The sequence below is a fragment of the Strongylocentrotus purpuratus genome, unplaced genomic scaffold (assembly GCF_000002235.5).
Source record: "Strongylocentrotus purpuratus isolate Spur 01 unplaced genomic scaffold, Spur_5.0 spur5_scaffold_2, whole genome shotgun sequence".
NCBI lineage: Eukaryota > Metazoa > Echinodermata > Echinoidea > Camarodonta > Strongylocentrotidae > Strongylocentrotus > Strongylocentrotus purpuratus.
Window position 1 is genome coordinate 19241479 of NW_022145605.1, and position 26830 is coordinate 19268308.

Consider the following 26830-nt stretch of genomic DNA (forward strand, 5'->3'; position numbering starts at 1 on the left):
TGAGGACATTTTGGCAAGGGATTTCAACCATTTGCATTGGCAGTGGCGGCTCCAGGATTTTGTAAGGGGGGGGGGGGGTCCAATAATCCACAAATTTTGGCAAGCACCCCTCCCCCCCCAAAAAAAAAAGGGAAAAAAAGAAAAAGAAAGACGAACATCCAAACTGCATCAGATTTATTTGTTGCTGATTTGGGACAAAAACAAGTACTGACAGGCAACACAATAAAAAAAAACGGGGGGGGGGGGGGGGGGGGGGGGGGGTCCAGAATGCCATAGTCCTCGAAATCTACCCTTGTTACAATAATGTATTTTCTAGAAAATACATGAATACCTGTTGTCGAGTCTATTACATGTTTGGTTAAGTACATTTACATGTAGACTACGACTACGACGTGAATGTGGTGAGTATATGGAGTAATGTTTCACTCTACAGAATGCATTAGGATTGTAAACATTACCCCATGAAAGCAAGGTTTGATCATGTGCACCTGTCCCTCGATGTGATGCATTTCTTTCTTGTCTTCGACTTGAGAGAGAGAGAGAGAGAGAGAAAGAGAGAGAGAGAGAGAATTGAGGGGGGGGGGGATGGCGTGTGCGAAGGAGGAGAATTAAGGAAGCTGACATTGTACTATATGAAAACATATTATGTAAATATATAATATCACTTTTATTCAATCAAAATATTTTCTCAGGAAATCATCGTTTGGAATTCCTTTAAAACAATATTGATAAGGGAAACAGGTAAAGGTACATGTGTCATGAGAAGTTCAAGAGGAAATGATTAATTTGTGAAAATATAGAACTACATTATATTGTTAGACAGTGCTTTTTTTTTTTTTATAAATGAGGGTCCAAAGAAAATTGCTGGGGTCCATGTATACATGTACAGTATGTACCAAGCCCCTGTGAGTATTTTGACAATTTAGCAGTTTGGAGTGAAATTGTGTACCAGATCCATGTTCGTGTAGAGCCTCTTTTCAAGGGGTTTGAGCACATCCTCAATGATCCCTTTCATGTAATGTCTGCAAATGTCATGTAAAGTAATCCGCATCAACAGAAACGCATACTGATAATTCGTAATTCAATCACAGTGCGTACATAAATGTATATTTTGTACCCGGTTCGTTGACTTGCAAAAGTGACGGCCCTTTCCTCTGCCCCTTCAGCATGTTTCATTCAATGTATCTCTCTCACTCGTTCCCTCTCTCTCTCTCTCTTTCTGTTTGATCAGGCGAATGGAGACGCAGAAGAAGTGCTCTCGTTACGGCAAGGCCCCGTCAGGATTCTCCGTATTCTACCTACACCTACACATTCCAAGAACCATCATCATTATCAGGACAAGAGACCGTTGATAGCCATTTGTGATGGCGCTAGGTAAGCGCAAGAATAATGATAATAGTAATTTCAAGTTCAATTTGATTTAATCCACTAAAAGCATTATACACAAACAAATCAGAAATACAGCACAGATGCAAAGCAAACCTGTCAAACCTGCTTTAGTGACCACCTGTCTACAAATACCACCTGTCTACAACAAGCACATTTTTTGTTTCCCTTGAAAATGGTTTCCCATTGAAACATGTACTAAAGGAACCTGTCTACAAAGACCACCTGTCTGCAAAGACCACTTGTCTGCAAAGGCCACTTTTTGTGTTTCCCTTGGGCAATCGCTAGACAGGTCTGACTGTACATGGAATCAAGGGTACCATAAAAGACCAAGGCAGTCTTGTCACGATAGTCCCTTTATGCAAAAAAAGTAGAAAGTGCTCAAAAGCAAGAGGAGAGAATATTAAACATTTAGTTACAATAATATATAAGATTTGTAATGTGCCAAATCTATTTGAAATCAACTGCTCAGATCAATGCGCAGTTGCGCACAAGTGCAAAAGATGAAATCACATAAAATTAACTGCATCATACATAGAAGAACTCCAAGGGGAAGATAGAACATACAAAAATTAAAGAGAACAAAATGAAAAAAAGGATCTTAATTGATAATAATAATTGAACCGTACCTCACTCACTCCGCTACGCTGACTCAAATTGACCCGAATCCGACCGATTCTTGGCCATTAGGGGTAAATTATTTTTCTGTTTTGACTGGAATTGAATTGGCATCGGAAGTGAAAAATAACTGTAAAATAAATTGTATCTGCACAACCTAATTTGGATAGAGCTATCCTGTTGTGGATGTACATGAATTAATATTTGACAACAGGACGGTGGAGAATGAAATGAGAAAAACATTGGAATAATTAGGTATAACCTTTTGCACAAAGTTGCAAACCATAGAAACAATGCTAATATAATTATAAGATAAGATAAGATAAGTCATTTATTTGTCTTTCTTTCAAATGTCATTTAGAGCATAACATTAGATCATTACACATTTACAATGCAAAATAACAAATTATGGCAATGATAAAAACAAAGTTAGCTAAAAGAAAGACGAGGAGACCCTGGTAAAAGCAGAGCTTGTAATTATTAGGGTCCCCTCTGAGCCGGATAAACATGATGAATAGATATTTGTGACTACCTATGAATACAATAGGGAAAGGGGGTATAAAAAAAACACAAGAAGTGTACATACACACCAACCAAAAAATTACTTTTTTTTTTACGAGGGCTCTTTTCAGATTTTCCCTTAAAAAAATAGCCCCCCTTAATTATTTTGCGGTGGCTATTTGGAGCTTAGGGGGGCTTTTTTTTTTTAAAGGTTGTATTTTTTTTAAACGCGGTTTTACCTAATTAAATTCTAAGCAAAGGCAAATATAGATACAATTGTAGCGTACATATGTCATGTAGAGTATTGCAGACATTCAGATACCCATGATTTATTCACTTTGTGTTAAACGTGTGGCTTCATGATTTACATATACATGTAACTAAAACTTGTCAAAAGGAGTGTTTTGTTTAACTGTTCGTTTTTCATATCCTAAGAAAATATTATCACTGACACGCGGGCTAGGAATTAATTTTTTTATGGGGGCTACTTTTCCCCATTGCCTAAAAAAAAACCAAGGGGCTACTTCCTTAAAGCCATATTGTAAGCTGTAACAATAAGTTGTGTTTTTCCTTAGCCATCATACTACTAGCAACCAAATTAGTAGATAATATGTTATTTAGTCTTTTTTTCTGTCCCAAATTTAATTGTTATTATGGACAATGCAATCCCATTAAAAAAAAATGTAGACCAACTCCCTTTAAAATTGTGTTATTTAGACCATTTATAACCATTAAATGTGAGTAAATATTTTTACTGTTGTCCCACATACCGATGTAGGGTCTATTTGTTATGCCGAAACATGCAAAATCATATGGCCTTATTTTTTTTTATAGACTTTAATTCTAAAGGCCAAGCCAAAGCTAGTTTCATTTCGTAGACAGAAATTGATGTCATCATTCATGACAATTGGCCTGGCATCGATCGTATATAAATAATTTAATTTAATTAAACAGTTGCAAGAAAGATTCTGAGGAGGAGGAACATCCTTTATATATTTATTTACGTTTTTTTTATAACAAAATTCAATTTCTGTGTACGAAACTTGCTTTATACCGATTTTACAGGAAAAAATCCGGCATTGATTTTGCACGTTTCGTTATTACAAATATATCAGTATGTGGGACAACAGTAAAAATATACTCGCATTTAATGGTTTTAACTTATAAATAGCACAATTTTAGACGGAATAACATTTTTTTTAATGGGATTGCATTGTCCATGATAAAAATTAGGGCCAGAAAAAAGACTAAATAAACATATTACGTACCAATTTGGTCGCTAGCAGTTGAGCTCTCGTCACTCGCAAATACTTATTTGCTTCATACAAGGAGCGTGCGGGCGCGCGCTGGAGCTGAGTTTCTGTGTATTGTGAACGTGTGCGAACTGCGTATGCATTCATGCTGTGCACGAAACTACATCGGGGCCGGTGGCCTGTCCGGCCGCCGGGGAGCTTAGGCGCAGGCAGGCGGATACCGCTGTAGATCTAGCTACTAGGTACGACCGCCGATCCGCTGCAACTCACAAAACTTTTAAAATGTTGATGGAAGTTTCTAGTTTTGGAGTTGGTAGTTGGAACGGAGATTTCACTCAGACACATCAATAAATTGGTTTATTAATTCATAGGGAATATCAATTTATGGCGGGGGCGATTTTTCAAGATATATTGTTTTTTTTTCGCCCTCGTCTTGATTTTTACCGTGGCGATTTCAGAGGTTTAGGGGGCGAATCGCCCGTCGCCACCGTGTATTTTTTTCGTTGATACACACAACAACGACAACAACAACAACTACAAAACGAGAGACGAGACTAGACAAGACGGGAGAAAAGAGAAAATATGAGAAATAATAGAAGACTACAGCACATCAACAATAGGCACAGCACACAGCGGGCACAAGACAACAGGGGTAGGGAATAAGACGTTGACAATCTGAAAATATTCAGTTAGACACATGTACATATCAAGAAGAAAATTAACGTTTATAATAATACATAATAGATCTTGGCACCATAATAACTACAAAAATGAACTACTCTATAAAGCTAAAAGACCACATTATTTTTGCTGCTGTAGACTCTTTACTGGCCTCACCAGGAAGATGAAAATGGTAGACGAGGAGGAGATGGGGAGGCAAACAGTTTACAATCACAGTGTCTAATTTGACACTTCAATTAAGAATTTGTGTGCTATAATGCAATTATATACTGTATAGGTACTATAACCAGGAGGATCTTATTTGATTATTGGAGATGAGCAAAAGAAGGTCGAAAAACAGTAGATGGGAGGTGTCGAAGAGGTAGTCTGCAAGAACAGACTCTATTTTGACACTTTACTGCAATTCCTAAAGCCTTGAGCAGAGCCTAGTTCTGTCGGTCTCTGGCTGTGTCCAGAGCAGCTACAGTACAGAGTCTATGCAGTATGCTGATAGTCTAGTCTCGCAGTGCATATTGGCTTTCAAGGGTATGTCTATGTGTAGAGAGGGGCGGAGGAATGGAAAGTGTGAAAATGGGTTAATTTAATTGTCAAGATCAGCATGGGTCACAGCATCTTGGGAAACAAAGATGTATGGTAGATTAGGAGTATGCAATTCAGAGAGGGAGACAGAGAGGGACAGAGACGGAGAGAGGGGAGGGAAAGAGAGAGAGCGAGATGGGGAGAGGAGGAGAGACGGACAGAGAGAGTGGGAGAGAGGGAGAGAGAGACAGACGGACAAGACAAGGCAGACAGACAGACAGACAGAGGAAAAAGAGGGGGTGGGGGGGGGGGTCGTAGGAGGGGCTAGCTGTTTCCCTCTGGAGCTACTCTGTATTTTATCCTATGTGAACTTAAATAAAACTTAAACACATATCCAACTTTTGATAAATCAGCAGCTGAAATTCAATTTGAACACAAAATGAAGTTTTGAATTGCTTGTATTATTGAAATCAGCCTTTCATTCTCCTTTCCAGACAACACTTACATTTCCTATATAATCCTACGTTAAAAATTCATGATGAGGATCATGAGTTCCCTCCACTTTGCTTTGCCCTGTTTTTGGTCTGCTCTGAAGTGCGAATAAGAAGTCATGATCGATAGCTATCCATGTCGTATAGCTATACAGCTTTAGGGATGGTGTTTGAATAATTTAGAGACACATGCAATGAAAGCTTCCAAGAATCAAGAATATATTTAAACACAATACGTAGGAAGGTAGTATGGAAAACTGGAAGAAGCACCTTTAAAGCCATACTTTACGAGAAGCACTATCGCAAATTCCCCTCTGGCGCCATCTCAGGTCAGCTGTAGCGGTATGGTCCCATAACTTGCTGTTTCCCCGACTGTGCTGTTGGTTCTTGCATCGAGTCCCCAGTCTGCGTAGTGAAAATTAGGTATTGGATTACGACATTTGGCAAGTTGACCATGCGATGGCGCTGTGCAATAAACAGTACACTAGGGCTGAAAATTCATCAGTTCAGTATCGCTTTAATTGTACTTTTTAAAGGCAGGCCGATGGTTTATAATGGATAATTATTTTATAGCCTGACATGAGTTTGATTGCCCAGTCATAATTAAAAAGGGACGTAACCTCAGCTTTTCACTCTTGATTTATCTGTATAAAGACATAGTGAGGATTTGATGCAATTTATTTCTATATCTTTCTTGTAAATATATTACCTTGGACTTGTGGAGAATTTGAATTTCTTAAAACTAGATAATTTCTTAAGATTTGTGCAGTTTCTTTTTTCATCAAATATGGCACTACCATGCAACATTAGACTAAATGGATATTATACGAATTCTAATAAAATTCTTTCAGGTTTCTGAACTTTTACGACAGAAGTCCTAATGACTTATATGCATGTATGGCTACACATGAAGGTATTGCAGATTGAACAAATTGCAGATTGGAATTTTTCTAGAATTTTTTCCAGTTAAACATAACATTTTGCAGCATTGCATTTTGCAAATTTGGATTTATCTTTGTTGTAAGAATCCCGCTCCCTATAGAAATGTTCCATTGTGTATTCACAGGAACTCATGCAGCACCTACAGTGTAAACTCTAAGTGACCCCCTTAAAATGGACCGATGGGGACATACATACATGTACATCTATTGTCCTAGTTAAAACACATCTTCACGCAAATTGTCTCAAGGATGAAATATTTTGGTGTCACGTTGATAGAGAGAGAGAGAGAGAGAGAGAGAGATTGTGTGGTTTTGATCATTTTGAAGCAGATGGGATATATTTTTGTTCATTTACTATAGTTGTATAGGAGATGTACGTGTATATGTGCTCAAATTGTCCCAAAACATGAGTTCATTAATTCCTTTACAGTTAATCAAATTTAGTAAAAAATCCACATCTGCGTATTGAAGCATTATATGGCAAAAGATACCAAACATGGTGTACGCATAGCTCATTGTAAGAGATATTGGGCCATTGTGGGTCCATTCATGTTTTTGGTATGAAGATTTTAATGGAGACTAGTGCTGTAGTCAAACGTTTAACCGTCCGGTATCCGACCGCCCATGGCGGATTCCGTTTTCAATTGGACGGTTTCGTTTTCCCGTTTTTTTTTTTTTTTTTTTTTTTTAATAATTTTTTTTTTTTTTTTAATATTTTTTTTTTTTAATTTTATTTTATTTTATTTTTTAAAGTTTCGATTTATGCCCCTCCACCTGGCACTATGCCTGGCAATGTCTCCTAGCTCAGTAATCGGTGTGATGACTTACCACTTGGAAACTAGAACAACACTCCAATTTGTCTGTCATCTTGGTTTGAAAGTAATCTTTGTAATAGATCTCAATATATATTCATCCAAGTTTAACACATGGTGTACCACAAGGTTGTATCCTAGGTCCTCTACTGTTTTTAATTTACTTTAATGATCTTACACATTATTCTAAAACGACATTGTTACTATTATTTGTGACTAGTTCACAAGCCCAAATCGGCGCCTTCAGTTAAATCACCTTCCTGCTTTTTCACACGGCTTTTTTTAATAAATCGTTTAACCGAAAACCGTCCGGTTTTTGACAGGCGGTTAAACGGAATTGGAGATGTCCGTGATGTTACAGCACTAATGGAGACCTTATGAATTTCTTTAATGGTACTCACAGAAGAGAAATGCAGATTATTTCTTCTATATGTTTTCAGCAGGCTATTCCACAATTTTGAATTTTGTTGGTATGAGGAGTTTAGCTTATGATCTCTGATTGAAATTAAAGGAAAAACTCAGCCAGGAAAAATTACAGAGCAACAGCTGTATAATTGATGGTGTGTATGTTGTTGGGAGTATGAAATTAGCAAATGTAGAACTGTTTCCCTAGCATGTTCTTGGTCGCTCAGTAAAAAGAATTTATTTGTTTTGGAGATTGAAAGTGAAAGGGGTTGGTTTCCTCTAGAAACTACAGACCTGGAATTAAGCGGAATAGTTATACAGTAAGATTCAGCACTAAGGATGGCACTGTTGCATTTGGCCATATTGAGTATTTTTATATCAAATGTTACACACAACTTGTCCAAACAATACATACATTGTATTGCAGTGAATATTGTTGATGTCAAACGGCCCACTACTTTGCCATAATAATAATTATTGATCTGCATATGACATGACTCTTTTATTTGACCGATAAAAATCAAATTCCAGAAGCATAGTAAAAAAAAATTAACAAAATCTGGTGAGAACAAATCTAAGTCGAGAAAAAAATAGGGAAAAAACAGCAAGAAATAAAGGTAGAAAATAGTTATCGAACCACCAACTCCTCGAAAATTGGAAAAAAATAGGTGGTCATTTGCTATTTAAAAACTTTTTTTCAATTAAAACAATAGTGTTTTTAAAAATAGGGCATATTCACATGAAAATTGGAAATAAATAGTAAAAACATTGCAACAAAATACATATTTTTTCAAAGGGACATATTTTTGACTAGGGATATGATAGCAACTGACCAGTAAATATGACCAGAAAATAGTCTGTGATGAGAAGAAAGTGAATCTTACATATTTATCATTGACTGCAAATGCAGAAATGATATTTAAATATTCTATAACTTATAAGCTTCAGCCTGTTAAGTATTGTCGCAAAAAAATTACTTGCCTTTTTTCATCCCTCAAATCATCCCTAACTGAAGTGCTTGTGTCAAGACCGATCGCTTCCTGCCTGCCTGTGTTATGCTGCTGTAATGTAGTCTAATCCTGTAATATTATGGACCAGAAAATCAGAACCGGATGTGGAAGTGGAAGCCGATAATCCCCTTTGATAGGATTAGGATTACTGAGATCATAAAAAGATGAATACAGATTGAAGAAGTGATGATTGATCCTTGCGTAGGCTGTATGAAAAGGCAATGTATTATATCACTTGGATATAGTACATGTATACATGTAAGCTGGAAAAGCTCTAATAAATTGGAAATTGGATTTGGTGTAATCATACAAATCAATTGTAATATGTCAGTGGCAAATGAATTGGAAAGTGTTTATACAAAACATCAACAAAAGAACTTGTATGACAGTTAACAATAAAATAATAAAATCAAATAATTAAATTTAATGTGTTCATATTTACCCATGCTCATTTAGGACAATGAATATGTCCACCCTAACATGTACAAAAATTGAAATAACCAGAGCTTTTTAAGTGCAATTCTTGACATTTTTGCTCTGATTTTTTTCCTCAGTAGAATGAGTAGAATGAGACGTAGTTAATGTTCTCTCTAACCTATTTTTTACAATGATTTATTTTCCTCTTTTTTTAAAACCTTACAGTTCTAGCCAGCCCTTCTGCTCAGTGACTATCCGCTCGTTGAAGACGAACGAGCAGGTCCATGCGGTCTCCTTTAAAACACCAGTAGTTGATATAGTCTGTAACAAGAGGTGAGTGAAATAGTCAATGCACATTGTGAACTGATTGATATAATGAATAGTCTTGATGATGATGATGATGATGAGATGGAGGAGGTGTTTTTGATGATGATGATGATGATGATGATGATGATGATGATGATGATGATGATGATGATGATGATAAGAAGGAGGTGGAGGAGGGTGTTTTTGATGATGATGATGATGACGACGATGATGTTGATGATGATGATGATGATGATGATGGTGGGAATAATGATGGTGATGAAAATAACACTAAAAAATAAGAGGAGGATGATGATCCTGATGATTATGGTGATGAAGATGATTATGTTGATGAAGATGATTATGGTGATGAAGATGATTATGGTGATGGAGATATAGGTGATGATGATTATGGTAGTAGTGGTAATGATGATGTTGATGATAGTATAGTGATTGGTGATGAGTTCACTATTTGACAAAAGCGCTGGTAATGATAATGTATGAAGATGGTGATAGCAGGTGCATGATATTGGTGACCATTATATTTATATTATTGTTGTTTTTGATGATGATGACAATTTGATTTTGAATAAAAACGGGAATGATGTTGACTTTAGTATGATAGTATGATGATTACCGAGGATAATAATCAAGCTTATGACAAGTCTAAAATTCCAGGATAAACATTTGAATTCCATATTATATAGAATTAAAAAACAAACAAATAAACAGCAAACATACAATCTGTAACAACATTTGTAAACCCCTTCTCTCTCTCTCTCTCTCTCTCTCTCCCTCCCTCTCTCTTTCTCTCTCACTCTCTTTCTCTCTCTATTATCCAGATTAATGATAGTGGCATTACAAGAGAAGATAGCAGCTTTTGATGCAGCGTCCTTCAAGCATCGTTTCATCATTACAAGCTGCTACCTAGCAGGTCCTCCCAACATTAACCCCTTAGCTCTGGGGACGAGATGGCTAGCGTATGCCGACAAAAAGGTAGGTTTTCTTTTCCAGGGTCCCTAGGAACCATATACTGTATACCTTTCTTGTTACATAAGTAATGTTACCAGGGAAAATAAGGCCCTTTCACATGGAGCACTTCAGACTGATCCAAGCTGACACAAAGGTTTATTACCTTGTCAGGCTTCCCAATGAACCATTTATAAGTAGTGTTACCAGGGAAACTAAGACCCTTTCACACAGAGCACCTCAAACTGATCCTAGCTGACAAAAAGGTTGTGACAAAAACGTTGATTACCTTTTCAGGCCTCCCTGGAGCCATATACGTTTCATGTTGCATAAGCAGTGTTACCAGGGAAACTAAGACCCTTTCACACTCAGCGCTTCAGAATGATCTTTGCAAGACAATGTACATGTAAAAGTAAAGCTGTGCAATGCTGGGATAAGGATGGACCAAAGTCAAGGGTTCTAAGTCTTGGTTAGTATATACATGTAGGAATTTCTCCAGGTGTATAAGGTTTTCCTATGTGTCATTGAGACTTTTCCTATGGATCATATAGGGTTTTCCCAGTGGTCATTGGGTTTCTCCAGAGGTCACGGAGGGGTAATCAATCTTCAATTTAATTAAAGAAAGGGTAGGAACGTCTTTTTGACTGAATTTTTGCATGTCATGTTTTAATGCCTTTTATTTTTTATTGATATGACGACGGGATGATAGTTTTCTCTTTCCTGGTGCCAATGTATGATAGCAACAAAAAGAATGTGATGATTACTGAAGCTAATACAAATACATTTTGCTCTCTGTACAAAACAATGCCAAATGCATACAGGAATACTTCTCTGAATATCTTGGGGATCAAAGCCATACTTTGTTATATGTGTTAGAAGGAAATTTGGAACAAGAGTTCACAAGTTGCATATTACTACACATTTTCAAAGCATTGTTATTTGAACAGAGTCTAAAGTGTATAATAATTGCATATGAATACAGTCAAACCTGCTTTAGTGACCACCTGTCTACAAAGACCACATTTTTTGTTTCCCTTGAAAATGGTTTCTCATTGAAACATGTACTAAAAGAACCTGTACATAAAGACCACCTGCCTATAAAGACCACTTTTCTTGTCTCCCTTGGATGGTCTTTATAGACAGGTTTCACTGTCATAATAAATCTCAATCACATTCTCATAATGTGTAAACTTACTAGTACATTGTTTTCCTTGTTGTCTGTCTTCACCTGTAGTTAATACCATCACATCAGTCTGGAGGTGGTGTTTGTAGAGACGCATCCAAGTCATATAAAGCTACAGTCATTCATGCAGCTAAGGTAAGGAGAGAACGTAATATAATAGAGGTGTTGTGGTCCAGTGGATAAGTCTCCTGACTGAATCTCAAGGTACGGGGTTCAAATCCCTGCCACAATGCTGATGTCCTATGGCAAGACGTAATTTACTTTTGCCACACTCCACCCAGGTGAGATAAATGGTTGCCTGGTAGGATTATTTCTGGAAAAGCACTGTGTGCAGATAAGAGCTGCTGAAGCTAAAGCTAAGGTAACAATTTCAAAAGTTCTTTGGAAGCGCATAGGGACATTATACCATTATGTGTTATCTGCAAAATAAGAATGGATTATTATTGTTATTATATCTGAGATTCTTGAATAAACCTCTTTAACTAATGATGGATATTTGAAATGAAAAACATAGATATAAGTGTATGACAAGGATGGAGCATCAAATAGACTAGTTGCTTTGAGATTCTTACTTTACTGCACTTGGAATTAGCAGATGCATGGGTGCCATGGACCACCTAAAATCCTCAAGGCAAACTTATTAGTCCCGTCTTTATTGCCATATTAACAACATCATGTGAATGCTGTGCAGTACTCTATTTGAGTACTAAATGTTGAACTTCCCACCTATAGTAGATTTCTACATTGCCTGGCCGGCAACCAAAATAGAACAAAAAAGTTTAATGAAAACTATGCCTTAGCCAAGAATACCAGTGCTTTGAACCATTTTGATACTAGACTATTCTGACTGGTGTGGAAGGCATATAAAATGCATCATATTGAGATATAATTGTAGATTGGTTTCTTTGGTTGGGAGTCAGGGTAAAATCACAATTTACAAGACATACAATTCAATATGCCTGAACACAATTTTAATGCAATTAAGTCTTTCTGATGGTGTCATTAAAGGTCGGTCCCCAGACTTAAATAATCATATCTGATTGATACACGTCTGTAAAAACCCAATTACACACATACACACATGCATTCTAGAGCTCATGTTGTGGGATTTGCTTTCCTTTGGTGCGTTCGATTCGTCGTCATGAGTATGAGACCACAAGTAATTTTCACAACTCTTATCATTTTCATAATAAATTTTCTTTCTCCATGCAGGCTATCACAAAGGGCATCTCTGTGTTCAGCGAGTCCCTGGGGAAGTACGCCTCTGCCAAGCTCTCCAACTCGCCCCCTAGGTCACCCGGGGAGAGTCCGGGGGAGAAGACTAGTAGCAGTAGCCCCCCTCACAGGCAGGGTACCCCCGGAGTGGTGACTGTGGTGGATGCAACCTTGCTGGAAGGGGAGGTATGTTTACCACATTGGCGTAAAATTCTGTCCCGATTTTTATGATGTTACATGCCATATCTGGAATATTAAGGCATTTGAAGAGCCATGCTTTTCAGGGAACATTTTTTATCTGATGTTCTTCCACACTTACAAAATACAATGTTAACGCTCACAAATTATTTTTCACCTCTTCCCAGAACTCAACCTTCTCTTTATCTCTAAGTTGGACTTCAAAATTATGGAGAGCCATTTGTAGCCTTAAAATAAAGTATATTTAAAAGTGAGAATTCAAGTATTATATCAAGAACAAGAAATCTCCTTGATAATAGAAAATATGAATGATTTGAATCAACATTCTATGCCCTTTTAAAAGAACTTTTACAATATGTTTTCATAGATGCTAACGGCTTTCCATAGTTGTTAAGTCCTAATTAGAGATAAGTTCAACTTAGGATCTTTGTGAAACACCCCCCAGAAGGACTACCTAACTTACAAGTTTTTTTTCACAGACAATGACCACCAGGACAACTATCTCTGGGACTATTGACCCCTTGAAACTACATCACCGATCAGGCAACTACAATCTGAAAAAAACTGACCCAAGGACCCTTCAGACAATCACGTGGCTGAAATTTATTAAATGTATGACACTTACCCTGAACTATAAACAATCTTCACTAAACAATCTGCTTGCCTAATTTTTGAAAAACAGGCATATGGTTTTTTCTTCCTTAAAAATACCTGCCCAAACCCTGTATCCAACCTAAAAGATATGTGTTATCAAAGCAACTTGACAAACTGATGACCCCAATTTCAACTTTGTTGCCTATGATGCTGTATGTAAAATAATGGTGTCAAATCATCTACGCAGTTGGCCAGCTATGGTGTACCCCAAGGATCAGTGTTAGGCCCCCTCCTGTTCAAATTCTTTTACACTGACCCCTGTCATGTCGTTACTGCCTTTCTACAGTTCAACGTCACAGACGACAGCCCCGGGGACGGCATGGTAGCTCACTTCCAGGCCCACATCAACGAACCTGTCACGGCGATGACCTTTGACCCCAGCGGCAGGCTACTGTTCACGGCGGGCGCCCAGGGTCATGTCTTTCACATATTCCGCATCACGAGCCATCCCTGTAGATCAGGCCTAGGGGCTGTGCATCATCTTTATATCCTCTACAGAGGGGACACTGCTGCAAAGGTAAGCGCTTAAAAGGGGAACTGCACTACTCGCAAAGGCATCTATACACAGAGTTTGGCCAACCCGGATCGAGTTGGACACAATATGGCAACTACTGCTTTTTTGGGCAAGCACAAAACAAAAGAATATACGCCATGTTGTGACCCAGTGAAACCAAGTAGGCCAAACTCTGTGTATAGATGGCTCTGACTACTTGTAGCTACTTGCGCCCTCTATATGGCCAACAATGCCTAAGCGGTAGCCTTTGGTTCCCCCATGGTCCCCTTTAAAAAAATGTTAATTGAGAGCTTATTTGATGAGAAAACCACCTGCCAGTGACCTCGCTGGAAGGTCTGATCCCTCCTGGCCAAACTAGTACAGATAGCCTTTAATTGACTTTGATTGTAACCTCCTGCGGGGTATATGATCCAAAGTCATGATATTGAACGAAATTACAATCATTGATACTTGTCTGCTTGCTAGGTGCCTTGTCTGTTCCTGACATTGACTATCAAGGCTTTTCATCTATTTCTATCTCTGGTTCTTTGCAATGTGACGTTGCTTCTGTTACCAGTCAGCCCAATGAACTTATCAGTGTATTTGATGCGCTGTCTCCCTCTGCTTCTCTTTCCCTCAACTGTTCCTGTCATTATCCCGTTTTCTGTGCTTTCTCTTCTCATAGCTAAATGTAATAACAGTAGTGAAATCTTAATTGCATGGTAATGTGTGCCCAGTAGGGAGAATGCCAAGTTAGCTGTGAGTTGTACTTATGTCGGGCTAGTCACAATAATATGTGATTTTGATTTCCATTGGACCCTATATAAGACCAGAAGGCTCGCTGTATTCAGTTTCAGTTTTACTTTTAATGTTTTGAACCTCATCAGGAATTGCATTTTTTTCTCAAATCAAATTTCAGTTAGATTGGAAAGGGTTCATTTGGTAATATTGTTCATCACAGTTATTTATTTATTTATGTATTTATTTTTTGTGTATTTATTTATTTATCTAATTTTTCTGTAGGGGGGATATGATTTTATCTGGTCATTCCCCCTTTCTTGTGTGTTCTACACATTAATCATGATTTGCACATAGTTAGGAGGTTGAAACTTGGCACATAATGAATATGTAGTACTAAATTGATAGTACACTTATTCCAGGTTATAACCGGACCTTCAGTTACTCCACTTTCAAGAATATTAGCCAGTGCTGCTATCAAGACTTTTAAGATTTTTGTTTAATTTCCAGGTGCAGCATGTATCCTTCACAAATGACAGCCGCTGGGTGGCTGTGAGTACTATGAGAGAGACTACTCATCTCTTTCCTATCACTCCGTATGGAGGTAAGAACCTTCTCAAATTGTATCTTTAAAGGGATTGGGTATCTTTGTTTCAGATTCTAAACAAAGTCCTGGATTTAGCTCACGCTGCAATTATAATTTTAAACCTTTAGTCAGTCAGGAGTCCCATGACTTTTACAAGCCGATCGCCTGTCCGATTGATTATCAAGATATTTATGATTGGAAATCGAAATTTCATTCACGGTTTTTATAACACATACTACAGTCTAGGGGAAAATGAGTATGGTAAAACCGGTCACTCACAGATTTTTACTTTTTTGAGGCACTTCAAGATCATTTTGAAGCGCAATTTTTTGAGGGCTCCAATATTACTCCATATCATAGACACTGATAACACGTAGGGCCACGCATCTCAGATTTAACATTGTTATGCCTTTAAGGGCAATCCAACCCTTGTAATATGTTCATTTGTACGGAAGCAGAAAAATAAGATAAGGAAAATGGCGACAGTTTAAAATAAATTGGACCAATGATAAAAAAAAAGTTATTAAAGATAAACTCCAGTTCTGGTAAAAAAAATGAAAATTAATTCTCACAGAATCAAACGAAACTTACACTGAATGTTCAAGATTACTAATAAATGACATGTGCCAAACAATTTTGGAAGAAAATTTATACTGGCTGAGTAATGAGCATAGAAAGACAAGGAAATCAAGGTAGTACTAGCCCCAACACCATGTGTGTTGTCCCATATATAGCTTTCTGTGTACAGTGCTTGTTACTTTACCAAGACTCAGCCAAATTTATTATGATTTTGATGACTCCAGAACCTTGCAGTGCACACCAATACTTACATGGTACATGATCTACTGTTTCTGATCCATTCCACACCTTTTCTTTCACAATGCAATCGCATTACCAGAACTCACCTTTATCTTTAATGTTTGAAATATGAGATCGCTAATTCTATGCGAAGCTCAAATTGGCAGTTTGGTCAGTGGATAACTCTCCTGTTTGTTGTGTACAAAAATACCATTAATGTCTGTTTTTCTCTTGTATGCCTAGGTCATGTATGTGCAAGAACACACACATCTCAGAAAATAGTCAACAAAGAGAGTCGGTTTCACAAGAGTGCTGGTCTAGAGGAGCTCGTAGAGACAGGAAGATGGAGTCCCGTACACGGTTTATCAGAGAGTCCTACTTCATCAGGTGAGTCCATGTGAAAAGTTCTCTGGTCACAAATGCTATTTTTTCAAGTCCTTCTGTGAATTTTGCCAGCTGCATTATGAATGTAAATTTCTATTTTTCTCAATAGGGGCATTCACACCTACAGAAAAAAGTGAGATTTAAAAATCGAATTTTGCATAACGAACCAAATATCTTCTTTTTTGTGTGTGCGTGGACAGAATAATTCCACTACCGCAAATCTCTGTGTATAAGACGGACCTTTTTCGCAACATTTTCCCCAATAGACTGTAGTGTTATAAAAACCGTTGGGAAAACTGTTTTTGACATTTCTAATTCCAATCATAAATATCTTGATAATCAAACCTGCAGTCGGCTTGTTAACGTCATGGGATTCCTGACTGACCTAAAGGTTTATAATAATGATTGCAGTATGAGCTACATCCAGGATTTTGTTTAGAATCTGAGACAAAAATACTCAATCCCTTCCAAAGACAATTCCTTGTGTATCATACTCACCTGTATATCATCTTCTCCACAGGTTTCCACACACCGGATTCTATCGCCTCCATCCCCCACAACAACACCCTCAACGTAGCCATCGGCAACCCCCGCCTACCCCCCTACCCCCAGACCGTCACCATCCTACCCCTAGAGCAGATCAAGCTATCCACCACCCTAGGAGCCGTGGCCACCAGCATGGCCGCTAGCACCGCCAAGCCAGGCAGGGGCAAGGCACCCACCCAGAGCTCCGGGGCGAGCGAGTACTCGGGGCTGGCGACCTGCTTTGCTCTGTCGAGGGGCCATGTGCAAGGAGCCAACCAGGTGCCCAGAGAGAAAGGTAAATAATGAAGAAAAGAAAAGAATAATTGCTATATGTCATTTTGTGTCTTTTGCAGTGTATCAGTGGTCCATGAAAAATTAAATTGGTTGAAGTGTTGTGTTAAGGAAAGCACTTTTGGGGAACCATATCTTGCATGAAAATCTTAAAGACCCTATCCAACAAATATAGTCAAATCTATCTACAGCTACCGCACATTGCACAAAAGAAAATTAAAACCTCATTTTCCGCACCCCTTACGGGTCAACAGGGGTCAAATTTGCTGAAGTATCAGTGACGACATAACATATGGACCCGAGCGGTTCACCTATATAGGTGAGGCGATGAGCGGTGCTTTAATTGATTGTAGAATACAAATATAAAGGAACAAAAAGTATTTACTTTCATTATTGCACAAAAGCAAATTAAAACCTCATTTTCCGCACCCCTTACGGGTCAACAGGGGTCAAATTTGCTGAAGTATCAGTGACGACATAACATATGGACCTGAGCGGTTCACCTACATATGTGAGGCGATGAGCGGTGCTTTAATGATTAATGCAAAGTTATTTTGAATATGCGTACTCCACATACGATGATGTCATCAAGTTGAAGATTTCAGAGAGCTGATACTTCCTCTGATAGACAATAAAATGGCATATAAATGATATACTCTCTTGAATGTGCCTTAGTTGAGTCATTATTCAATCTTATTTTGATTTGTCCTTTTATCTCTCTCTTCTTTTCTCTCCTATCACTATCCTATCTCTTTTGAACTTTCTCTTGATCACTTTCTTGATCTATATCCTCGATCTCTATCTTCCTGCGTTCCTTTTCTTCACCTGTTATTTCTCTCCTCTCTTGCTCTTTCCCTCTCTATCTCTCTCTCTTTGACTCTCTCTGACTCTCTCTCTTTGACTCTCTCTCTGTCTGACTCTCACTCTCTCACTTCCCCCCTCTCTCTCTCTCTCTCTCTCTCTCTTTCTCTCTCTCTCTCTCTCTCTCTCTCTCTCTCTATCCCCTCTCTCTATCAACCTCTTGTCACAGACTCTACAAGAGTTTCTCCAATACCCTCCCTCTTCATCATGTCATGCCATGGATTCCTGGTAGAGTACACCTTAGATCCCAAGGCTACCCTACCGGCTAGTGTCAAGAAAGGAGATGATTCCCCTCTAGAGTTGGTTGCCAGCATGGTAGCACAGTGGAGACTACAAAGGTTAGAAATACGTTTATTTTCTTTGTCGTTTTAAATTGTCTGCAAAAGGGGAAGAGGAGGATAATTATGTTTGGGGGGGGGGGGGCGGATGGACAATTTGTAGAGTACTCTTAATGTGTCCTGCTAAGCATTTCTCAAAGAAGGAGAGGATTCCTCTTCAGAGCTGGGCCCTGTCTTACAAAGAGTTTGTTTGACCCAAATTGATTGCAAGGGGTCTAGTCACTAGCTTTTTTTTTAGTACAGCATTGCGATTGATTTTGAGTTACTATCGATTCAAATCAAGGCTTTCAGATTATAAGATAGGGCCTGGTTTGCTTGCATCAAATCACAGTGGAGATTTTTCTCTTACAAAGAGTTTGTTTGTTCAAAATTTTGCACAGAGGGGGAAAAGAAAAAAGAAGCGAGGGATTATTTCAACCTTTTTAAAGACCCCTCTGTATATTATTTTTAAGATAGGAGATTGATTTGTCACTTCTAGATAGATAGATAGTTTATTGGTTTCCAAAATATCTCATTTTACAAAGAATGTAACAACATATTAATAAATGGTTATAATATACATGTACATACAATACCGGTACACACTATTCAGAATATTGTCCATTGAGTTGAACTTAAGAGATATAGTGGCGGAGCCTATGGAAAAGCAGAGCTTGTTGTGGATAGGCTCCTTCTAGAGTTCGTTGCTAGCCAGGTAGCTCAATGGAAACCTTTGGACACTAGAAATGCAGATAAATGTTCCTGCTCATAATGTCTACATATAGGAGAAAAGGATAAGAAAATAGGCAAGGGTGGGCTGTTGTAATTGTTAGTACTCAATTCAAAATTCAATTAAAAAAGAGTTTATTCGTCAAATGCTTAGCAACCAAAGGCTGAATTGCACATTTGTTACATTTAAAGATATACAAAATAAATTATTGAAAATAGATACATAGATAATAATAATTAATAATTACAGTGCTTATATAGCGCCTAACACTTACTTTTGTCAGAAGTCTCTAAGCGCTCTACAATAATGCAGCATAATTACCCTGGCTTTAGCAGTGCAGCTGTTACGCGCGCTGCGTTTCAAGGAATAAATTCCTACCAGGTATCCATTTACTTCACCTGGGTGGAGTGTGGCAAATGTAGATCAATGTCTTGCCAAAGGACATTAGTGCATACTATTAGATACATACTCTCAGTGTATCATGCTGAGGTTATCTCTTTAAAGGAGGTGACTTGATTTAAATTTGGTTGTACGCATGACAGCTCAGCAGAAAATGTGAAGGTACATGCCTTTCATGTTCATGATGAAATTACTGTGCAGATGTTCATTGTTTCTTCAAATTTATTGTTAAAAGATAGCAGGAGGGGGGGGGGGGGATAATGTAATTCAAAATCAACTGAAATTAAACATCTTACTTATTACATTTTAACATATCGTATTTTCTTTTTTACTTTCCTTGACAGGGGTTTCAACTCGCCCGAGTGCAACTTAAGAATACCTGGCAATAGTTTAGTACATCTATTCAGCGATGATGCAGAGAGGTCTATCACAGCCACGCAAGGTAAGCGACGGTTTATTTACAGTTTATCAAGTAATTTTTATATACAGTGAAACCTGTCTATAGTGACCACCCAAGGGAGACAAGAAAAGTGGTCTTAACAGGCAGGTGGTCTTCATGTACAGGTTCCTTTAGTACATGTTTTAATGAGAAACCATTTTCAAGGAAAACAAAAAATGTGGTCTTTGTAGACAGGTGGTCTTTGTAGACAATACAGGTGGTCACTAAAGCAGGTTTGACTGTATGAATTAAGGCGTGGTAGATCAGTGGTAGAGCAGTAGTCTTGTAACCGGGAGGTCACGGATTTGAAGCCAAGTCGATGCGCTGGTGCCCTCTGGTAAGGCATTAAGCCTCATTACCAGTTCCCTCGGAGAGGACTGCCACGCTGTAGGTCCCCTAGTCGCTTACTTACAAGCATACACATGTTTCATAGCAGTCTTGTAAAACAAAAAATAAAAAATAAACCAAATATGCATTTCTATCAAGTGATTCGTTGACTTTAGTGAATCCCTAGGTTTATTCATGTAATTTATTTATTATACAAAGAAATACAAAATGCTTCAAAAAGTACAGCTAACCTTTGTGGGAAGCTTAGATGATGTCATCCCACATTTGATCTTCTGCACTACTTTAATATTATTATCTTTCACCCAGGATCTCTGTACCAATCACTACCTAGGAATGAATCCTGTGAGAGTCTGACATCAGCTCATAGTAGCAATCAAGATACCGACTTTGATGAGCCTTGGTTATCACAGGTAGGTCTACCTATTTCTCTTTTAAATTTCTTCACTATATGATTTTTCAAGGATTGAAAATGATGACCTAGTTTTTACTTCAAATTGGCATCACTGGTATTTTTCTTTTAATTCTGTGTTCTAACAAAAACTATTTATCTATAACCTTATTACACCTAATGCCAGGTTGAGATGGTGACACATGCTGGCCCACACCGCCATCTATGGATGGGACCACAGTTTGTCTTCAAGACGGTCCCTCAGCCGAGCAGTACCACCATCTTATCATCAAGCTCCTCTGCCCTCTTGACCGAAGGTCTTGAGACCAACCGATCAGCCATGGATATGACCATTGATGACATGGACCTCAGATCACTAAGGTTAGTTAGATATGTAGAATGCATGGTGTGAGATGTATCAAATACCTGAAATCCATTGAATACATGTACATGAAATGCCTTACATGCTCTTCACTTTTAGTGTCAAAACTGTCTACTACTGCCCTTTCTTTAAATCTTTGAACCATCCAAAATACCTATTCACTCCATCTGGAATAGGAATTGAAGTGAGCGACTGTCTGGGATAAATTATGGTATATGTTATCTTCAGGAATTCCCATGTTTGATTTTGTATTGGAAATTGTAATTCACACTCGATTCCATCCAGCAAACTGCAAAAAAATGATTATCTGTTTTTACAGGAATTACAATCTTGACATGGTCTATTGCAAGAGGAAGAAAGATGGTTTGGTCATAAAATATGTTTTAAGAGTATTTTTTGTGATCTGAATTTGGTATGGTAAAATACTACATGTATCTCTGTTATTTGTATTGTTTTTAGGATCCAGCCCCTCCGTTCAGACCCACTGCCTACCCCTCAAGCAAGGGATGGAAGAGTCCATCGGTTGTCGAGCTGTGAGGGCTCTGCTGGGGCCAGTATAGAGTACGGGTCAGGTAAGACACATTCTCCTTACTTCATAACAAACTAGTAACATACATGTAAATAGTGGCTCATAGCCTTGGAAAAGAATCAATTGATGATTGATCAATTTCAATTCAATTTCAATTTATTTATGTTTCCAACAAAACATTACAAATCAATTATAAACATTTACAACAAAAGTAGAAATACATATTGGAAACAGAGGGGTCCACTAAAAAGCATTGCTTGTACAATAGTGTACGCCTCAAATGATAATAGGAATAAAGAGTAATTAAATTAACAAGTTCGTAACTACAAAAGGAACTATAAAATAGGGGGAATGGAGGATACCAACAGAGACGAGAACGGGACAAGACAGTACTTTACATGACAAAGATAGAAGAACACGGTCAAAACACAAAGAGTAGACAATTACAAAAATGAAGTGAGAGATCAGGGGTACAGAAAATAATACAAAATAATGAGCTGCATGTGGGGTTGAGAAGATGAGGAAAGAGAAATGCGCATTAGAAAGTCGAACCCACTACCAACCCCTCAAGCAAGAGATAGAATAGTCCATCAGTTGCAAAGCTGTGTGATTTGCATTAAAAAAGGGTGATTGGTCACCAGGTACATTAGAATTTGCCTCAAACCTGCTAGAGATCAGCTTTACAACCTACCCAGAGGGCTATCCCTACATGTACTTTCAACGAAGCACTGAAATGCTTGAAGACCACCTCAAAACATAATTAATATATCATACTGTATTATTGTCTCTATAATCATCTCCTAGATTTGTCCATAGGGAAATGTGACCATGACCCAAACGTGTTTGACGTGAGCTGGCCAGAGAGCTCCCCCAACAGAGGAACACCTCAAGCCTGACAAATGTTTTATAGTGTACCAATATCTTGCTGTGATCACCACCCAACCTCATAGATATTTGTTGTTGTTGTCCACAGGTACCTTTGACCATGCCTCCAACCTGCTAGAAGTGAGCTGTGGAAGCTGGCCAGAAAACTCCCCCAGCCAGCAGAGAAGCTCCGAGATGCTCGAGGAACACCTCAAGCAGACCATAGCAGAGGCCATGGCCGAATCACCAAGTACCGAGATGAGACCATCGGGGAGACTAAAAGGTGAGAGTGCAATGCTTTCCACATGCTCACTCAGTACAGTCAAACCTGTCTAAAGCGACCACCCAAGGGAAACACAAAAAATGGTCTTTGTAGACAGGTTCCTTTATTACATACTTCAGTGAGAAACCATTTTTAGGGAAACTAAAGATGTGGTCTTTGCAGAAAGGTTCCTTTATTACATATTTCATATGAGAAACCATTTTTAAGGGAAACAAAAAATGTGGTCTTTGTAGACAGGTGGTCACTAGAGCAGGTTTGACTGTATTATGAAGATGTAACATTAGTTCATTGCTGAATTTCAATCTATACTCTATGTTGTGGGAAAGTTTAAAATGTTGATTCTGTTGAACAAGAAAACTTTTGTGAATTTCATGGGGGGTTGAGGGATAGTTTTGGATAGTGAAATGATTAGATCATGACATGCATGAGATTTTGCATTTTACTAGAGTCTCTTGCCATAAAGATGGGTGTATAATGAATGTATGCTTGTATAATTTAACAAGATGTTATTATTTTAGAGTACTCGATTATATTTTTATATGCAAATGACAATTTAATCTGGATACCGGTATTGAAAACTTCTGTTGTAAACAGTTCATCAATTTTGTTTGTGGAGGAAATTATGTTTTGTGTAAAAGATATATTCAGATATTGATGATCTGATAGTAATTACCTTTTGTAAGTTGATTTTTTAAAATAATTTTGCACCATGAATTGGTCAGTGTTATAAGAAATCTATGTCTATTCAAATTTACTGTGTGTGGATTTCAGCTACATGTATGTCATCCTATTTGCAATCGTTCATATTATATACATGTTATACCTGTATTCTAATCCATATATAACCCATATCTAACCATTTCTGTTCTAACTTACTCCATTGGTGTTGGGTACTACCACTGTTTCCTTGTCAACCTTTGTAGAATGATAAGCAAATCATTTTTTTTAAGGGGGGGGGGGGGTAGTTAAAGTGATTTAAGCTGTCATCCACAGTTGTGTGACAGAATGATGTAACAAATGTTGTCACTTTTGTATATTTAGTTTTCCTCCATTGTAACTACCGTAACTCTCTGGTGCAAGGTACAGACCAGTGGTGCTTTTCAGAGGCTTTTCTTACTCCCTATAAAAACATATTACCCATCTGGGGGAATGGGAGGGCAGTGGCAACACTCTCTGTTAAGGACAACTTTATAAAAAAAAAAACAATCAAACAAATAATAAATCTTTCTCATTCGAGAAGGGCATGAAAGCAAAGTTGTTGTACTTGTATCGTAGGGATTATGTATGGTGGGTCTCGTTATGTTACTTCTGCTCTATGACATTGATATATTTCAAACATCAAACCTACAAGAAGCTGGTTTTAAACATTCATGCTCTCTACATTCTAACTGAAAATCTGTTATAACTTTGTGCTTTATATCATTATTGTGATTTCACATATAACATTCTAATTTTTCATTCCTTTTCTCTTTTCTCTCTCACCCCTTCCTTGGAATGAATGAACCCTCCCAATTCTAATTCCTTGGGTCTTTGCTCTTCGTTTCCATGTATTCATCTTTCTTAATCAATTCTCCTCTTCCTGTTACCTGAATTTGTGAATGCATCAATTGGTATTATAACTTTCTTTTCAAATGTCATCAATTTGCCTGCCTTGTGAATTTATATCTTTGGTTTCAACCCCTACATTTGATCCCTTCGATGTTTTTTTTCTGTTTTGTTGATAAATGTCAATCCTTCTTTTCATTCAATCATTCACCCATCAATTCACTCTTCCATTCATCACTCTGTTCTTTCATTCATTTATTGATGTATTCACCCGTTCATCCTTCATTTTGGGGAATTCCCATCTTGCTTTGAACTTTTGCTTTGCTCGCTCATCGTTCCATATCATATCCATCCCACACCCTTGAAATTACCCATCCCCTCCATATCACCATCCATCATTACTTTGGGTCATTCTCTTCTTGTATTCACACTTCTTGTATATATTTTCCACCTTGCATTTTTCTTCTGCTGTGCTCATCTTTGTATATATATGTCCCAATTCATGAATTTCTATGAATACTGCACCCTTAAAAATCATCCTTATCCTCTGTGTTGCTGCACCCATATTAATCCTCTACATGACCTGTACTGTGACCCGTATGAACCTCCCCTCTCATATGCCCTTAAATGTAACCCATTTGTGAACACATCCCCAAAAATCTCCTTCTCCCCACCTCCCATGACCCTTCTGTGACTCTATGTGACCACACCCCTATAAATCTCCTTCTCCCCTCCTCCCATGACCCTCCTGTGACCCTATGTGACCACACCCCTATAAATCTCCTTCTCTCCTCCTCCCATGACCCTCCTGTGACCCCCACACCCCTATAAATCTCCTCCCATTGACCCTCCTGTGACCTCTATGTGACCACACCCACCACCCCTACCACAGGCAAGTCAGCTCCGTTCTGACTCCAGCCACCACCACCCCTCTCACCAATCTCTCCGCTGCTTATCTCGCATCTCTCTCCCGCCAGGTCACCACCATCTTCATCATCCCGCCCCGGAGGTGGTTGCCGAGAGCAACGGCGTTCTGAGCTCCAGCGCGGGTTCGGCCGACAGCATCCCGCACTCCTTCGAGGCCCGCCTCTCCCCCCAGCACACCATGGACCACATTCTGGTGTTCCCATCCGCTAACAACAGCTCGCCGGAGTGCAATTGACGAAGGTTAGGCAGAGTGTGAACGGGGTTTTCACACACTCTCTCACGTACGGCAGTTGGATAGCTAGATAAATCGTCATTGATTAAACGTTAAACAATGGCTCCATGTGAACCCTGCAGCTTGCAATCTGCAATTAAGTAGGTAATGCTTCTTCATGAATCGACGCCTGCCCGGCCTGCCCATGGAGCAACGCTACGCATCTAGCAATATATACCCATCTGCTTACAGCGCCTGGCCTGATGGCCATTCATGACAATTTGATGTAGTGTAAACATGCCTTCATAACTGGACATTAATACCCACTCTACTGTCTGTCTTTGTTTAAAAATTCATCGTCTTCATTCGTGTATAATTCGTGTATATATATATATATATATATCTCGAAAGACTTGCCATGCGACATTGCGATGAGTGTAAGAGCGAATGCAACTAATAGTTGCCAGTCATGTGATACATTACTATTCAAACACACTGCCAACGTGTTCACTTTTATACACCACACCCCAACACCTGCTTAGAATAATTGGGCAAGTCAAAGCTATTCTATCCCATATGTTACCATCTACATCTAAGATTCCAGTATACCTGACAAATGAGTCAAGCTGATGATAGCCCTTCCGCAGCTTGAATCAGACCAAAAAAAAGGTCACATCAAATTATATATTTTCAGATTTATGTTCACAATACAGCAACATACACAGCTCAGTAATACCATGGAGATATCTCCATGGTAATACTGGGTGATGTATTGGACATCCTATGTGTGTATTTTTAGGTTTTTACAGTCATGTATCAGATATGATTATTTACGTCTGGGGACCGACCTTTAAACGTCACCATCCGAAAGACGTGACTCAGTTTCGAACCTGCGTCCTCGGCTGAATCAGTTTGTAACTTCCATTGTTAGCTGGATTACAGGCGCACGCCACAATTCCTAGTTGTGACTTGCTCAATTGTGTTTCATTCTTAATCTTAGCAACGACACACATGGTTATATCTTCAGTAAATATTGTGCATCGATACTTGTCATGTAATTATATTGAATTAATCATTCACACTTACATGATGATCTCTCTCTCTCTCTCTCTCTCTTACTTTTCTATATATATATGGCTCTACTTGAACTTTGATTTTGCCACGCTCACAAATGGGACCCGTTTCACAAACCCCTTTTTCAGTGACAAATGACAAAAATCAGTGACAAGTCTG

General features: G+C 38.4%; 1 protein-coding gene across 1 annotated transcript in view; it reads left to right on the forward strand.

The window, feature by feature from the left end:
* The window catches only part of LOC591186 (breast carcinoma-amplified sequence 3), a 39253-nt gene extending 12653 nt beyond the window's left edge, over positions 1-26600 (forward strand). Inside the window, exons 4-19 of the mRNA XM_030991903.1 lie at positions 1232-1374; positions 9260-9367; positions 10183-10336; positions 11544-11627; positions 12705-12893; positions 13846-14076; positions 15301-15394; positions 16418-16561; positions 17079-17378; positions 18405-18573; positions 20026-20123; positions 20775-20878; positions 21044-21237; positions 21698-21810; positions 22741-22914; positions 25437-26600. Coding sequence (XP_030847763.1) covers positions 1232-1374; positions 9260-9367; positions 10183-10336; positions 11544-11627; positions 12705-12893; positions 13846-14076; positions 15301-15394; positions 16418-16561; positions 17079-17378; positions 18405-18573; positions 20026-20123; positions 20775-20878; positions 21044-21237; positions 21698-21810; positions 22741-22914; positions 25437-25621 — 2484 coding nt within the window. The 3' untranslated portion in view covers positions 25622-26600. The remainder of the gene's footprint in view (positions 1-1231; positions 1375-9259; positions 9368-10182; positions 10337-11543; positions 11628-12704; positions 12894-13845; positions 14077-15300; positions 15395-16417; positions 16562-17078; positions 17379-18404; positions 18574-20025; positions 20124-20774; positions 20879-21043; positions 21238-21697; positions 21811-22740; positions 22915-25436) is intronic.
* The last annotated feature ends 230 nt before the right edge of the window (positions 26601-26830 follow it).